At 52.3% G+C, this 15,842-nt stretch overlaps 9 protein-coding genes; 4 read left to right on the top strand and 5 right to left on the bottom strand.

Moving 5' to 3' along the window:
* Positions 1–1,144: 1,144 nt before the first annotated feature.
* Positions 1,145–1,687, bottom strand: RCC_05437 (uncharacterized protein; the record flags this gene model as incomplete). The annotated part of the gene is made up of 1 exon (XM_023770708.1): positions 1,145–1,687. One exon carries the CDS (start codon positions 1,685–1,687, stop codon positions 1,145–1,147), a length of 543 nt encoding a protein of 180 aa, XP_023626476.1.
* A 648-nt stretch (positions 1,688–2,335) lies between these two features.
* On the top strand, positions 2,336–2,812 carry RCC_05436 (uncharacterized protein; the record flags this gene model as incomplete). The annotated part of the gene is made up of 1 exon (XM_023770707.1): positions 2,336–2,812. One exon carries the CDS (start codon positions 2,336–2,338, stop codon positions 2,810–2,812), a length of 477 nt encoding a protein of 158 aa, XP_023626475.1.
* A 607-nt stretch (positions 2,813–3,419) lies between these two features.
* On the bottom strand, positions 3,420–4,629 carry RCC_05435 (uncharacterized protein; the record flags this gene model as incomplete). XM_023770706.1 has 2 exons in its annotated part: positions 3,420–4,468; positions 4,521–4,629. 2 exons carry the CDS (start codon positions 4,627–4,629, stop codon positions 3,420–3,422), a joined length of 1,158 nt encoding a protein of 385 aa, XP_023626474.1.
* A 319-nt stretch (positions 4,630–4,948) lies between these two features.
* Positions 4,949–6,496, top strand: RCC_05434 (related to disulfide isomerase; the record flags this gene model as incomplete). Its single annotated transcript, XM_023770705.1, has 1 exon — positions 4,949–6,496. The coding sequence occupies one exon, from the start codon at positions 4,949–4,951 to the stop codon at positions 6,494–6,496; it is 1,548 nt and encodes a 515-aa protein (XP_023626473.1).
* Positions 6,497–6,810: 314 nt separating this feature from the next.
* RCC_05433 (related to oxidase) lies at positions 6,811–8,282 on the bottom strand (the record flags this gene model as incomplete). XM_023770704.1 has 4 exons in its annotated part: positions 6,811–7,171; positions 7,232–7,308; positions 7,362–7,679; positions 7,734–8,282. The coding sequence occupies 4 exons, from the start codon at positions 8,280–8,282 to the stop codon at positions 6,811–6,813; spliced, it is 1,305 nt and encodes a 434-aa protein (XP_023626472.1).
* Positions 8,283–9,986: 1,704 nt separating this feature from the next.
* Positions 9,987–11,573, bottom strand: RCC_05432 (uncharacterized protein; the record flags this gene model as incomplete). XM_023770703.1 has 3 exons in its annotated part: positions 9,987–10,385; positions 10,444–11,193; positions 11,352–11,573. 3 exons carry the CDS (start codon positions 11,571–11,573, stop codon positions 9,987–9,989), a joined length of 1,371 nt encoding a protein of 456 aa, XP_023626471.1.
* An 815-nt stretch (positions 11,574–12,388) lies between these two features.
* Positions 12,389–13,204, top strand: RCC_05431 (related to Probable endonuclease lcl3; the record flags this gene model as incomplete). Its single annotated transcript, XM_023770702.1, has 1 exon — positions 12,389–13,204. One exon carries the CDS (start codon positions 12,389–12,391, stop codon positions 13,202–13,204), a length of 816 nt encoding a protein of 271 aa, XP_023626470.1.
* A 527-nt stretch (positions 13,205–13,731) lies between these two features.
* RCC_05430 (uncharacterized protein) lies at positions 13,732–14,211 on the bottom strand (the record flags this gene model as incomplete). The annotated part of the gene is made up of 1 exon (XM_023770701.1): positions 13,732–14,211. One exon carries the CDS (start codon positions 14,209–14,211, stop codon positions 13,732–13,734), a length of 480 nt encoding a protein of 159 aa, XP_023626469.1.
* Positions 14,212–14,771: 560 nt separating this feature from the next.
* Positions 14,772–15,841, top strand: RCC_05429 (related to flavonol reductase/cinnamoyl-CoA reductase; the record flags this gene model as incomplete). XM_023770700.1 has 2 exons in its annotated part: positions 14,772–15,201; positions 15,258–15,841. 2 exons carry the CDS (start codon positions 14,772–14,774, stop codon positions 15,839–15,841), a joined length of 1,014 nt encoding a protein of 337 aa, XP_023626468.1.
* Position 15,842: the final 1 nt, after the last annotated feature.

Raw genomic sequence — 15,842 nt, 5'->3', positions numbered from 1 at the left:
TAAGACAACCCTGTGCATCATCCTCGCAAGAACCCTGGGAGATTCAACCACTTTTAAGCCTTACAGAGACGCGGTGTAGGCGGACCCTTTGCCATCCGAGGAAAACATAAAATCTCTCCCTCCGATGCCAAGGGAAAGAGACGCGGTAATGTCGAAAGCAAAAATCCTATTACATACGCCAGAAGAAAGCACATGGTGGATATGTCATATCCGTTGATTGGTAGGCCACAGCAGTCCAGTTGGAATAGTTACCCCTCGATTGTTCGCACAAAAGTCGCCTAGGATGTTTTGATCGCAAGGACTTTGGATTTGCAGCCATTCGGAAGTTTGCAACTTAGTGAACAAGCATCGAGACGTCTCGTTGATAACAAAGTGGCGAAGGCGGGCGCCGCCAAACGCATGTGCAGTAGCAAGGCCACGTTTGTTTAGCCCCCTGGACGTTTGTCCGGCGATCCTGGCATGTGAGCCACGTTCAATTAAGCGGGCCTGTGATTGAGGGTATAACGGAGAGGCGGACCGAGAAACGAGTTTATCAGGGCTTTGGCAGGGTTCGCTATTGCGACAAGTTTGGAAAGCCTTGCCTGTGTACATGAAAGGGGAACAATAGAGATCGATGAGGCACAAGACTCAGGACTTTCAAAGAGTTGAGTACCTACGAGATCGTCCCACTAATGCCAAATCCTGCTTGCTTACGACGGCGTTACAACAAGATGTTGGAAGAAAGTGTTGAAATGATGAAGTTCTTTTAGCACGCGGCTAGTGCCGAGCAACCGAAACGATAATAGTAATCCACCGTGTGTCCCGATGAACATCGATGCATCCTCGATGTATCACAACCTTTTTTTTCAGCCCCGTCCCCCTCCACACAAAACAGGAAGAGGGGCAATAGGACAGGGATTCTGTCAGTGCGCATCGACTGCGGTCTAGAACCTCGATTGATGTCCAATCTTTCGAACTGCAGATGCGTAACTATGTAGCGAGAGCCAAACGACATCGCCAGGACGAACGACCAAAAAGCCACWAATATACGACCTCGAACGTCATACAGCGGTGCAAGTTCTGGTGAATCGATGAGGATCGCTACTTTCATCGACGAGTGCGCTGTTTGACTGGGAGGCTCGGGCCAAATGCAATTCCCACCACACTAATTGAACTCCACGGTTGGTGATCTTGGGCGACAACCGGGACTCTCCGGATGGTCTCGTCCCATGGAATGCTCGGATGCTTKCTTGCAGCACCTTGGGGTGAAGTGGAGGCAAAGCAATCGAGAATCGGGAACGGAATCGAGCGGCGTACTCCATGAATRATGAGTGACCGGGTAGCACAAGCGAGCTTGCATCGTTCGTAATGGTGATTCGATTCGGGTACCGGCAGTTGCAAGTTCCTTTGAAACTGTAATGGCCTGTCCTGTCACTGTTATGTGTCGCTTGTGTGCGCAAACGCTGCCGTGTCTTGGTTGTGTCTCTGTCGTATAGGCATTGTATCGATGGACCGACACGATGGTAGCTGCGGGAATCCGTGTCTGTGTCCTGTTACCCACATTTGTAACTCCACCACCATTGACTCTCCGCTTATGAGATGCAGTTGTGTTTAACTCAATTCGAATGACAATCCCGTCAACTTGGTAATGGCAGCAATCGAAGGTTGAAAGCCTGCAGCAAGGCACAGCCACAGCCACGCTACCCATCGTTATCAGTGGTCGATCCCCACTAAAGGCTCCATAATTAATGCACCGCAAATGGACGGCCCGAACAAGACTTCACTCCAGTCCAAGCCGATCGCCAACGCGCATGGCGAATATAGCGAGTCAAGTAGTGGGTAGCACGAAGGAATGGACGGGCGGCAGTGAACCTGTGCGCCCCCAATGTAGGACTCCTCCGACGGACCAGGCCATCTAGCCCGACGCCTGCTTGCTTACCCCGGCATGTGTTCCGATGTGCCTTCGCGATCGTAACTAGAAGTCTACAAGGTGCCCAGGTAGCTCTGACGTGAAACCCTATGCCGCGAGAACCATTCTTACTTCCAGGTCGAGGAGGCGAGCTGCAGGAAGCACCCTCTTTTTTTACATAAGAGCTTTACTCACTCTTGGTGCTGGATCTTCTTGACGACCCTCAATAATCGTTCTTTACATGATGACGAAGGCACCTAAAAGAGAACAAGTCAGCAATGCCTGCACCAGCTGCCGACTCTCGAAGTTGAAGGTCAGAGTTTCAGGGCTCACTGCTCGTGCATCATCAACGTGCTGATCTGTGAATGGCAGTGCAACGGCCGACATCCAATCTGCTGTCGTTGTGCGGCAAAAAACCTAGAGTGTGTCTACGATGTTTCTGAAGGCATGACAAAGCGCCAGCATCTCAACAACGAGCTGGTCGGACAGAAGTTCGAGCTTGAACGTGCCATTGCGGTCTTGCACGTCCTGCAGTACGGTACAGATCAAGAGGCAACCGCTTCACTTGCTCGCTTGCGACTCGGGAGCAGTATAGAGCAGGAATACTTCCGGCTTCTGCCACAGATTCCGAGCCTTGATGCCATTGTATCCGCCAAAAGCCTTGATCGGACCCAGCTCCCCACTCCGGCGAATGAGCAATCGGAAGGTCCAAGGTCGTGGGGATGTCTTGCCCGTGGTACCTATGGCGAATGGAACACGACCGGAATGGACTCGATGGATTGGACCAAACCGGTCAGCCCAATGTCGCAACATTCGTCTACGATGATGGACAATACTGCCGCGGGCCCATACTTGGACATGAAAGCAGGCACGCCAAATGGCAATGATATCGGCGAAGAACCTCTGTCTTGTATCGGCGGATGATCGCGACCGATCCCTTCCTGATCCGTCAGGCGCATGGTCAATCTCGAATGGCACTACCCCTCCCAATCCTGTTCGTCAGTCTGCCCTAGGAAGTCATTTCCATCCTGGTAGTCAGTATCTCCTAGGAACCCCTTCCGATCCTGCTCGTCATTCTCTTAGGATTCCCCCTCCCATGTACGAACCATAAGGAGCTCGTAGGCCGCCTGATCGCACGTTTGACCTGGAATTCCCGTACTCGGTTCAGCGACTTTATTTGTTCGTGCGATTGGACCCGCCAGGACTGAACGAGTGACACCCATCAACGCAATTCCTCCGCAGCGACGCCACGCGTCCGTTTCTCGGGCCATAGAGACTTGTTTCGATCAGCAGAGCCAGACGACACGAGTTTGCCTTGACAGGAGGGAGGATGAGGAGCGTTCTGGAACGGTCAAGGCAACTGCCGCCGCAAGATGTCGTGAATACAAGTAGTAGCAGTGCTGATGCTTACTGCTTCCTGTCATACCTATGGCTCGTCCTGCTCGATCTCAGACGCTCATGCCATACTTGCGAGGAATGTCAGCAACGCTACCGTGCGAGTTCGTGGATGGACCCCTTGTCTCTGTTGCCTTTAGCTGGCGCCTAAGCTCTTCAGGGCTTCTCTGAGCTCCTTCACGGCCGTCTCCGCATCCTCGAAATTCAACGCCGATATGGCCCATTTGGCGTGCTTCTGGGCGGCCATGATCGCGTCATCGTCAGTGTTATAGCCGCCGGCTGGCGGCCCATTGGCACTGACTGGGGCGACAGGTGGCCGAACCACAGACGGAATGGCTGCCGGTCCACCCGTTTGTTGAGGTGGTGGTGCCTTTGGCTGCTCTTCAGGCTGCGTCTCGAACGCTTGTGGTGGAGGGACGATTGGAGGCGGTTGCACGTTGTTGTAGAAGTCGGCAGGACTGGATGGCAAACGGGGTGCTGATGCGCTATTTGCTGGCGCATCTGGGACTTCTGGAAAGTAGCCGCCACCTATGGAAGGCGCTCTACTGCTGTGTGCGTCGGAAGGCCCAGTCGGGGAAACGACTGACGGCCCTTGGTGAGAGCTCGCCACATGCGGAGGAGGTGGAGCCATGGATTCAATCTGCGAAGTGGAATTTGAACGCGAGGGCTGCCCGTCGTCCGAAACCGCCTCCACTGTTGGCGCCTTGTATGCACCTGTATCTGCCTCCAAGTTCCGTAGTTCAGCTTCAATATCATCAGTCATTGGAACGTTAGGCGGCGGCTCAACCACCGGATTGGTAGCATTTGGATCTTCTCCTGCCTTGAAGGCTCGAGCTATGCGTAGAGCATGAAACTTGGCGAACTTGCTCTTGGCTGCAATCTCGGGTTCCAGTGGTGACCAAATGGTCAGAAGATCCATAAACGTGACGGACGCCTGGAACGTGTCCGCAGTCTGCTTTGTGACTTTGTTGGCGCGTTGAGCCTCATCGCCGCGGTTGAATGTCTCCAACGCAAAGTTTTCAATGTACGCTTTTGCTGCCATGTCATCCACCACCGCATCGTTGGCAGCATTTGCCGATTTGTAGTTTTCCATCTTCTCCATCAGCTGCATCGCATAGTTTGTGCACTCTTCATCGCTCGCATGCAGCTGCCTGGAGAGAATCTGCTGTAGAATGTAGTATTCGCCTGGAGAACCGTCAGTTCTCGTGTTCCAACTAAAGCCGACTGGACGACATACACCAATATGTGACGATGGGCCGAAACTTCTCAATCTGTGCAGCTCTTGTAGCGAACTTGACGACGTCCGGAGCGGCGGCCTTCAGCTTGGCAGGAACAGCAGCGGCCATGATGGCGATCGCGGTGGATATACGATTCGTGGACCAGTCCAGTGGGTGTGGTGTGGTTGAGACCGGGCCGAAAATGAAGCTGTTGTTTGAAAGCACATGAAAGAAGGTAACAGCACGCTACGTAAGTGCCTTGTTGGTTCGGCCCCACTCAGATGAGTAAGGCTTCGAGATTGTGGGGAGAGCTAAACATGAAGTTACACCTTCGAGCTGAGTGTGAAGAGGACACCTTTCTAATTGGAAGATCCTACGCGTCAGTACAGTTGTTCCAGTCGACACTCGGTACAGAAATTGTGATTCTCTCAGCATCACTGCCTTCACAATGAAATCGACATCCATTGCCGCCGCAGCTGGCCTGCTGCTCTGCGGTGCCAATGGCATGTACACGAAGCAGTCCCCCGTACTGCAAGTCGACGGACGATCGTACGAGAACCTCATCGCGAGATCCAACCACACCAGCATAGTCGAGTTCTACGCCCCGTGGTGTGGCCATTGCAAGAACCTCAAACCGGCATACGAAAAGGCAGCCAAGTCACTCACTGGCCTGGCCAAAGTTGCCGCGATCGACTGCGATGAGGAAGCCAATAAGCCATTCTGTGGAAGCATGGGCGTCAAAGGGTTTCCAACTCTGAAGATTGTGAGGCCGGGAAAGAAGCCCGGAAGACCCATGGTCGAGGACTACAACGGTGGACGAACTGCCAAAGCCATTGTTGACGCGGTCATTGACAAGATTCCCAATCACGTAAAGAGGGTGAAGAACGCAGACTACGAAGAGTGGGCCGCAGAAGGAGATATGCCGAAGGCCATTTTGTTCTCCGACAAAGGAACGGTCAGMGCGCTGCTCAGGTCTATTGCGATTGACTTCTTGGGCGTTCTGGGTGTCGGACAAGTTCGTGACAAGGAGACTGAGCTTGTTGCAAAGTTTGGTGTTGACAAGTTTCCTACTCTCGTGCTGCTTCCTGGAGACGGAAAGGAGCCACTCAAGTACGATGGAGAGATGAAAAAAGAGGCCATCACCAAGTTCCTTTCTCAAGCCGCGTCGCCAAACCCAGACCCAGCACCTAGCAAGAAGAAGGCAAAGACAAACAAAAGCAAAGCCTCCGCATCAAAGCAGGCAAAGCCCTCAGCGGCTACACCTCCCGCTGAATGTCCGGCAGGAAAAGGCAAAGCTGCGTCGCAAACTGAAGAGACAATCATTGAGGATCCAACAGATTCACCAAGCCCAGAAATCGATAACCAGCAGAAGCCTATCAAAGTGCCAACAGTAGCTCCACCAATCACTCAACTAGCGGACGGACTTTCGCTGCAACAAAAGTGCCTCAACGACAAAGCGGGCACATGTATATTGGCCTTACTTCCAGAAGAGAGCGCACCTTCAGAAAAGACCATCGAAGCGATCCGCAGCCTCAGCGATCTCCACCAGAAACACGAATCGGCCAAACGTAACCTCTTCCCATTCTACCAGCTTCCAGCTTCAAACTCACAGGCCAGCGCTCTGCGTACCAAACTCGAACTCGCGCCGACAGAGGTCGAGATCATTGCTATCAACGGCAAGCGTGAATGGTGGCGCCACTTCAAAAGCACTGACTTCAAGCTCACCAGCATCGAAAGCTGGGTCGATGCGATTCGCATGGGTGATGCTCCCAAATCGAAAGTTCCGAGCGGCCTGATCATGGATGCTGAGCAGCTTCCGGCCGAGCCTGTCAAGGTTGAAAAGGGATCGGCCGAGTTCAAGCAGATGAAGGAGTCGATGAAAGGGAAACTTCCAGAGGGAATGGACTTTGAGATGGAGGAGATTGATGATGAAATGTATGAAAAGCTGATGAGTCAAGGGGATGCTATGAAGGATGAAGGTCATGATGAGTTGTAGTGCTGTAATGACATGCTGATTGTACAATTTAGCCCGTCTCAAATGCATACCGTTCCCTTCTCGTACAACAACTCTTCGTGGTCCTACCTAGTCTTGTCTTGCCTCAGCAGCTTGAAAGCCACAACCTTCGCTGCGCTATCCAAACATAATCGGCTACATTTACGGAACGAAAAATTCTTCATCAACAACCAGAGAGTAAAGTTGGACTAATAATTGTAGGTATGAGTATATACATGAATATCGCTACATTTTCAATACTTGCGTCACAACACGCTCAGCAAAATTCTTAAACAGTCCAAAGACATCATAACTCTCTAAAGAATGATCCCAAGCAACTTCTTCTTATCCTGCTGACCCTCAGCCTTGTAGCTGGCTCCAGGGTACTTGGCGAACTGTGATCCGCCGAGAACAGTCAACTGAGGGCAGCCAAGCCCAGTGTTGATTGGCGCGAGCTGCTCGGTGGCCCACTCCAAGACGGACTTTCCAAGGCCTTCAAGAGGAGTGGCAGCGTCAGGGAAGCCGAGGGAAGCGGCCTGAAGGAAGAAGCAAGCGGCGTTGTTACCCTCTGCGAGCTGGGCAGTGTTCATGAGGCCTCCGGTGAGATCACCGGTGTCGATTCCTGCAAAGCTGTTGACTGTACCGGTGTTTCCACCGATGMGGAGGATGCCGGGGTACCTGAAAAGAAGCATTAGTATACGTTGCTGTGGTGCAGGGCAAGTGGATGCCGTTGCTTACATGGCGTTGTTGGCGAACAAGTCGGCGAAAACGCCAGGGATGGTGTAGGCGTTGGCTGTCGGGCGCCTGTACCAGTTCTATAACGACGTTAGTTCAAGAGCAAAGTAACAAGCTACGGCGAGTAACATGCCTTTGGAATGCGCTCCTGGCCGCGGTGGTGTACGAAGTTGCCGGGCTCGCCCGTGACAGCGAAAAATTGCTTCAGAACATTGCGGTTGAGCACACCGCCAGGGTTCTCCGCACTGCGGTTGGACATGAAGTTAATAACGAAATTGTGAGCCGCCGGACTAACGAAACCAGCGAATGGCGCCGCGAAATAGTACGGGTTGTTCATAATCGACCATCGAGTCACATAGTCGGACTGCGCGGCTGCCTCCTCGAAGGTATACTCCTCGGCCATGTTGTAAAAGTGCTCCCAAGAGCGCATCTGGAAGACACCAACGTTTCCCTACGAGCTTGTCAGCGTTTGAACGACGACGGGGACTCCGTGGTGCGCAATTACATTGTTCAAGTACGCGTCTCCTCGCACTATAGACGCATCGGACTCGTACTGGTTGTGGGTTCCAGCAATACCAGTTGGTCGGCCGAGTACGGACAGCGCGCCGTCGTACCCACCACCGATCGACCAAGTTCCCGCGACAGGGTCTCCAGAGATACCGATGGCAACAATAGACAGGAAAACAGCAAGATCCGGAGCCATGCCAAAGGCATCACCCAGACCCTGTGTCGTCTGCACGGTGTTCGCAATTCCATTGCGTGGGAGGAACCCATGGTTTGCAGCCGCGTTGAGTCCGGGACATTGACCACGAAGCTCACCAGCCTTTGGGCTTCGGAACTCGTGACCAGAGCCTTCAGTCACGTCAACGTATTGCTCCTCTGCATTAAAGCCAGCCGGAGGAGTGGAAGTGTTTGGCCGGGTGTTCTTGACCATGGGCTCTCTTGGTGGAGGCTCCACACGCTTGGAAAGGATGTTCTCGTTCATCTGCATGACCTCGGGCCATGCTGCAGCATATGGCAGAGCTGCCAAGAAAAGAGTGGAAGATTTGACCATATTCGCAGACAAAATTGAAGAATGTGTACGAGAATGGGGGACGTGCAGAGGGAGGTGATGATGGTAGGATAATATACCACAGGGGCCACACGCTTTCCCTCTGTCCATCTGCTGCCTCAGATCAGCCTAGAGCTCGTTGAAGGGGCGCCATGATGGGGTCGCGCAGACAGTTCCGACCAATTCAGGAAAGATGTGTCCATGTGGCGCATGATCGACAAGTATAGCGGTATGCAACCCTGGGTTTACCGGGTAAGCCGAATGTTCCTCTTGTGATTGATGCAAAAGGCAACAAAGACTGCCATGGCTAACCCCTTCCCCGCATTTACCAGCTGTCGTTGCGATCGCAACTCATATCCAAGCTTTGTGGAGACGTGCGCCGAGTGCAGATCACTACCGAAGTGAATCAGAAACACAAATTGCTTATACCTTCACTTACATTTGTGACTGGCCGGCTGCGAGACTCGTGAGGATGTATCTGTACAAGCACGATCTTCCAAGGCAGCGAAAATCAAGATGATCTTGGGTACTGGATCCGTTGTGCGTCTCCATGCATCTTGACATCGACTGTCATCATTTGCACGCAGAGGCGCCGATCTCAGGAACATGGCAGGAGTTCTGGAAATCTCTCAACAGCAACGGGTAGCTTCTGCGTTGTTGGAAAGCCCACAGAGCCGGCTTGGAAGCAGCAGTGTGCATTTGCCACTCGGTGGGTATTGCACCCACTACTGGCGGCGCCCAGCTTTTTCCACGCGGGAGCCAAGTGAGGGGTCTTCAAAATGTGGTCAGCAACGAACATATACACACGATCTTCAGTGCGGCGTGACGTTTGCCATGCTTATAGCGGTTCGCGGCCAACAACGGGTGTAACGTGTTGATCATGCCGTATGCCGTTTTCCCACACATGTACCGAATCACCCTGCATAGCCCGCATGGCTTGCGAAGCTGTGGGGCATACGTGAGAGGCGCTGCGGGTCATTGCTTCCATCATGTGTGATGGGTCCAGGAGATTTGGTGGCTTCCTAGTTGTTCTTCGCTTGATCATCGCGAGCTGTCAGGCTGCTTTTCTCGGCAGAAACGGCCATGGAAGTCAGAGCAACCAGTGAAATGCCCTGTTGAACTCCCATGACAAAGTCGTCACCACGTATTCTTATCGAGGCCGGTCATCGCTCCCGGGGCTCCATCGAATTCAAAGTGGCAGCTAATCAAATATGGAATATGCGTTGCCGGCCGAGTCCATTTCATGCCTTGATGGACCTCTGCAACTCGGAGCAGAGCCCCACGATCTTGAGTGTCTCAAGCTGCGTGTTCCTTGTCTGTACTTGTGCTTCGTGAAGACTTTCGTAATCTGATGCCTTGGTCCGAAGCCCAGCTGCCGCGTGAGAGGCATTTGTCCCGGGGCTAAGTAGCCGAGGCCAGACGTCCAAAAACACGGCACCAGGAGAATCGGAACAAGCACACCGTCAAGAGCATCGGCCGCCGTCCCAACACAGTCAAGACCCGGGGACGGTCCTTCGTAGTTAGTCACCGGGGATGACTGAGAGGAAACTGAGGGGGAATCGCGGTGCTACAGATTAGTACTTGACGATGGAGGTAAGCAACACACAGCACTCATACGTCGACTGGCAAGAGCAAGGTTTCCTGGCTGATTCATGGACAACACGTTTTGATTCTTTTGAAGCCTCGTAGGCATTAGCACCCCAGCGATTAGTGCTTCCCATTTGCGATCGCCTTCGAGTCCACAAGACCAAGTCTTTCTGCGGTTCCTTCGGACTTCGAGGCAAGATCGTTGACTCGCTCCACTTCAAATCCGGCAACGGCCTTGTACGCCAGGCCGATATCCTCGAGCTCTTTCTGGGAAATGATGTCGTTGATGTGCTTGAAGCCATTCGGAGCTCGCTCATGAGCAACTTGCAAGACGTGGTCTGGTCCATTACCTCGATTCGCCATGACAATCTTGGCCGTGATTGGAAGTCTTTCGTCCTGATAGGCCTGTAAAGCACCGGTGATGTTCGCGATATCACCAGATTGCCACCGAAGCAGACAATTGGTCAGACAGGCAGCGTCCAAGATGGCTTGCGATGCACCGTTGCTACCAATTGGATACTGATTTGACAACTGTTAGCAACTTAGAAAGGATCAGCCAGACCGGTAAACAACACACCATTGGATGAGCGGCGTCTCCGAGCAATGTCAGCGATGCAAAGCTCCATCTTTCAGCTGGATTGCGATCACACATTGGGTATTCAAAGACCTTTTCTGTTTCCGCGATGAGTTGAGGTACGTCGAGAAATCCAAAGGTCCAGCTTTCGAATTGGCCTGCAAATCTTTCCTTCGGAACATCATTCAGCCAGTCTGTCTTCTCAGGAGGTGTAGTATCAGGATCGATCTCATCTCTGACTCTAAGCTCGGCGATCCAGTTGACGAGCGACTTCGATCCAGCTTCACCGCCGTAGTTTCGAATCGGGTAAGCGATGAACTTCTGATCCGCATGTCCGGACCAGACCATTGAACTACCGGTCAAGAAAGGCTCGCGCTCGACACAGCCTCGCCATAGCATGCGGCCAGAGAAGTTCGGTGGGCCTTCTTTGGGATAGAGAATCCGTCGGACTGTGGAATTGATGCCATCAGCGGCGACGCACAAATCTGACACCATTTCTGGAATGGCTGCCTTTTCGCCAGAATGTTTCTGGTGGAAGCGAAGCTTCACTTGCTCGCCCTCTAGATGCTCGAATGTTTCCAGCGCGTGGTTGAGATGAATGCGATCCTCTCCTAGACGTTCCTTAACGGCATCCAAAAGCATCAATTGGAGTTCCCCTCGATGGACAGAAAACTGCGGGACCTTGTATCCAGCAAACTTGCCCCTGGGCTCACTGATGATCGAGTTGCCATGCCTGTCGTAGTAGTTAAGCTCCTAGCGCCGGTCAGTCAAAGGTGCACGCAAATTCCGCCCAAGCACCGCGATGCAAGCGCTTGCCTGTGAAGCGTGGGCCAGTTCTCATGCAGCCAAAGGGGCAGGGACGAGAGACTGATGGGGGCAATCCACCAGCAACGGGAATCCACAAGTCGTACCTGAGTTTGGATGCCAATAGCCTCCAATCTAGGGAGGAGTCCCAGATTTCGCAGGACAAGGATGGCATGAGGCTGGACATTGATGCCCACTCCGAGTGAGGTTAATTGACCAGCRGCTTCAAACAGGTCGATGTTCTTGAACCCATGAGCATGAAGGTGTAGAGCGGTGACCAGGCCACCGACGCCTGCTCCAATGATCGCGATTCGTGGGTCTTTCGCCATGGCTGACTGGTTGATGTTGTATGGACAAACACTCTTTCCTTCAAGCCGCTCGTGTGCAGGTCAGCGTTTTCGAGTCCGGAAGGTCCATCGCACTTTCGAACCGCACAACCCATGCTGGCGCTAGGGCCTCGGCAATTGTTTATGGCATTTACGACTGGGTGGACTGGAAGAGATGGATGTCGTGAGTCTGACTGACTGACATGGCAGATGTCCTCTCGCTCATTTCTCCTGACGATATATGGCCTCGGGTAAAGCAAGTGACACGCGTGGTTCACTTACATGTATGCGTAGCACAAAGAAGGACGAAAGTCCTGCCGATCGGCTGCTCCTTACGGCCGTAGTATCTTCCGTCAAACCATCATCCCTGCCATATACGCCAGTCAGCCCACGTTGACCTTATACCAGCTCCTCGTCATGGCTTGTTTGCCGCCATCTTGATGAATGTACTGAACCAGACGTTATGGATCTAGTGAATGACGCGGATGTCAGGGATGATATTCGGGAGCTCAAACCTGGGCTATCCGCGCACTTGCACCACGCATGCGGGAACGAGCCGCTCTCGTCTGTTAGCAATCCATGTTGATGGGACATTCGCCCTCAATGCATGACTCGCGTGACGAACATCTAGGATCAAAGCTAGGATATCTGTAAGAGCCAGCAAAGTACTCAATGTAGTAGTGATGTAGTTAATGGATAGGTATGTATAAGTATATAGTGGATCCCAAAGTGGCTAGCCTATGTAACTCACCTACTTTACCTCCGAACCTCGTTCCATTTGCTGACCACCTCCGCCCTCAAGACGAGCAGGTGCAAAGATGCGATGGCGCTTTTGGAAGAAGGAGCAGGATGATGACGACCATGACCGCCGAGTCCAACCTCGAACCCAACCCCCATCGACCTTGAACCGCTCGACCTGGACGACCACTCAAGTCGCCCAGCTTGTCCTTGTCGCCGGAGCAGTCTATGGGGTTCGAAAAGGCTACAAGCGATACCTCCGTCGAATCCCAAATATCGAGCATGTCAAGCCTCGCATGTACCGAAAACGCAGCATCTACGGCTATGTGACTCGAGTTGGCGACGGTGACAACTTCCGCGTCTTCCATACCCCCGGCGGGCCGTTTATGGGATGGGGATGGCTACCGGGGAGGAAGCCGCAAGAATTGACGAAAGCGGAGTTGGTGGATAATACTTTGCATGTGCGAGTCGCGGGGGTCGATGCTCCGGAGTGTGCGCATTTTGGAAGGCCGGAGCAGCCTTTTGGGCCGGAAGCGATGGCTTGGTTGGGGGATACTGTGGAAGGTCGCTATGTGCGTGTATGGCCGTATGCTCGGGATCGGTTTGATCGCATTGTTAGTTCGGTGGAAGTACGGCTCCCGTGGAGACTGCGGAGGTCAGATTTGGGATTGAGAATGATTCAGTCGGGATGTGCGACTGTTTACGAGGCCAAGACGGGCAGTGAGTTTGGAGGAAGGGAGGAAGAGTATCGTGAAGCTGAGAAGCAGGCGAAAGCGAGGAAGATTGGCATGTGGGAGGAAGTTGGGATTGTGGGAAAAATGCTGGGCCATGGGAAGAAAGTTGAGACTCCACGGCAATACAAGAACCGGATGAATAATCAGGAGTCGGGCAAGTGATGGATTTATGTTGTGCGAAGCGAAGATACCCTCTTGTTTGCTCATACACACGACGATAACGAGGACACGTCAGTAATGTCCAGGGCCAGGGAAATGGAAGGATACTGCCCTACCTTCTACAGTTGGAGATGTCATCACCTCCAGAACAACGACTTCACATTCAGAGCGAAATCGCTCAGAAGCACATCGGATCCTCGACAGGTGGTGGGACTTTGGTGGCAATATCAAGCTGCTTCATCTAGCGTGGTCATCGGTCTGTCGTGTCATACTTCCCATCTGTCGGCCAACGTAGCACAAGACCACCAAACCGCCGCACCTTCGTCAAACACCCCTCACGAGGCAAAAGGTAAGATTCATCTCGTCTTGCGTCAGCATWAATCTACCTAGTACTTTCTCAAAGTCGCCCCTTACGCCCTGCCGGCACCACTTCAAAACAATCGTTGCCACAATCTCAGAGCTTCGAACCTTCGTTCGCATCAGGAACCTTCATTCGCATCAGAAGAATGATCTGAACACCCCCATCCACACTAAGTACTTTCCATCTTCTGCCTAGCAGCCTCCATCTCCTCAGGCGGAACAGCCCTATTCTCCTTAACCCACACCTTCTCATCCTCACTCTTAAACGGCGGAGCATAAATTCCATTCAACTTCCACAATCTCCTCTCAGTCTCATCAACATGATACTCCCAGTCATATCCTTTGTCGGCAATATGCGGCTTCAACAGCTCGTCGATCCGAGTCGTAACTCCAGCATACGCGGAATCCTCATTGGGCATATTGACATGGATGTGTGTGATGACCAGGCGAATGAAGGGACTTCCTCGCGTATGGGCGAGTTCCCCGCCGACAAACATGTTCTGTTCTTCTGTTTCGATATAGTTGACCACCACGAAGAAGGCGGGCATTCCTATTTTGGTATAGTTGGCGGTGATGGCTTTGGCCAGTGAGGATTTTGAAGCTGCATCTTGGAATGTGTTTGGCGGGTGGTAGATCTGCCAGAGAGGCATCTTGGGCTGGTTTGTGTTTGGGTTGGTGGGTTGGCTGGGGAGGTACAGTTAGAAGAAACCGTTTGGGTTTTTGATGGGGATGATATTGACCGGGGGGATGAACAGTTTATATCAGTGTCTCTTCCTCTCCGCTAGCTGACACTTGAATACTGATCTTGCAATCGCACAGTGGTACAAGTTCTAATCATATAATCGAATAGGCGTCCTGTGTAGCTATCTGCGTCATTGATCACTAATCTTGTACCAGACAATTGACAAAGTTACGGCTTGATGACCATGGCGTGCGTCTCCACACAATGATCTCTTCCAAGAAGCAGCGTCTTAGGCAAATAATGCAGCTGTTCTGGGTGGTCGATGGTCTGGGCACCTTCGACAGAGATCCTTGTTCGTTTCAGGGGCTGACATCTTCTGCCATCGCGAATCAGAACATCACTAAACAACCTCGCAATGAAATCCCCGTGTCACCATCACTAAACATGGCGCAATCCACAAATCACCGAACAGACATACATAGATAAAAGCAAGTATATCGCCTTAATCCCCATCCACAATTCAACAAAATGGCACCCCCCCTCATCTTCATCACCGGCTCCACAGGCTTCATAGGTTCCCACACAGCAAACGCAGCACTCGCAGCCGGCTACAAAGTACGACTAAGCATCCGACATCCAGAAGTCGAACACGAGATCCGGAAATGGATCACCGGGCCCCAAGAACACGTCGATATCGCTCACATTCCTGACTTGACCAAACCGGAAGCTCTCAGAGGTATCCTGGAAGATGTAGACTTTATCTTTCACCTAGCTAGTCCCATGCCAGGCAAAGGCGAAAATGTCCAAAGTGATTATATCGATCCCGCCGTCTCTGGAACATTGACGATCTTAAAAGAGGCAGCACGTTCCGAGAGAGTCAAATTCGTGATTGTGGTATCTTCGATCCTCGCGTTGATTCCACTGGGTGGGATGAGCAAGCCTCCAGTCTATCCCAAAGGTATTTACTCTCCTCCAATGTTACTTGCAGGAGACCCCTCACTAACTCAATGACAGCCAACACCAACGAACGTCTCCCCGTAGATCTAGGCCAAGTCTTCCCATCAGGCTCAGCGGGCTACGGCATGAAATACTCAGCCTCCAAAATCCTCGCGCACCAAGCAACTCGAGATTTCCTCTCGCGATCAAAACCAAATTTCAAACTCGTTACTTTCCACCCGGCATTTGTTCTCGGAGATAGTTTGATCCAGAAGCATGCCAAAGATATTGATGGCATGAACGCCATGTTCTGGAAATCCCTCTCGGCATCACAACCTATGATTCCGAGTGCTTTTGTGCACGTGAGGGATGTTGCCGAAGCGCATGTGAAAGCCTTGGAGAATTATCAGGTTCTTGAGAATGGTACTGAATATATCTTGTCGGCTCCGGTGTTTGGGTGGGATAAGGCGGCTAAAGTGGTGAGGGAGCGGTATCCTCAGATTGAGGTTTCGTTGGAGAAAGGTCCGTTTCCGCTGGATGACTGGCGGATTGATGCTTCACGTGCAGAAAAAGACCTGGGGATGAAATGGAGGTCTGGACAGGCCATAATTGGCGATCTTGTTGATCAACAGCTTGCGTTGAAGGAGCAGTCGAATTCGTAAA

This window comes from Ramularia collo-cygni (genome assembly GCF_900074925.1).
Source record: "Ramularia collo-cygni strain URUG2 genome assembly, contig: RCC_scaffold07, whole genome shotgun sequence".
In the NCBI taxonomy this organism is placed as follows: Eukaryota; Fungi; Ascomycota; class Dothideomycetes; order Mycosphaerellales; family Mycosphaerellaceae; genus Ramularia; species Ramularia collo-cygni.
Note: the sequence above shows the minus strand (reverse complement) of the source record. Positions and strands in the feature narration are given on the sequence as shown.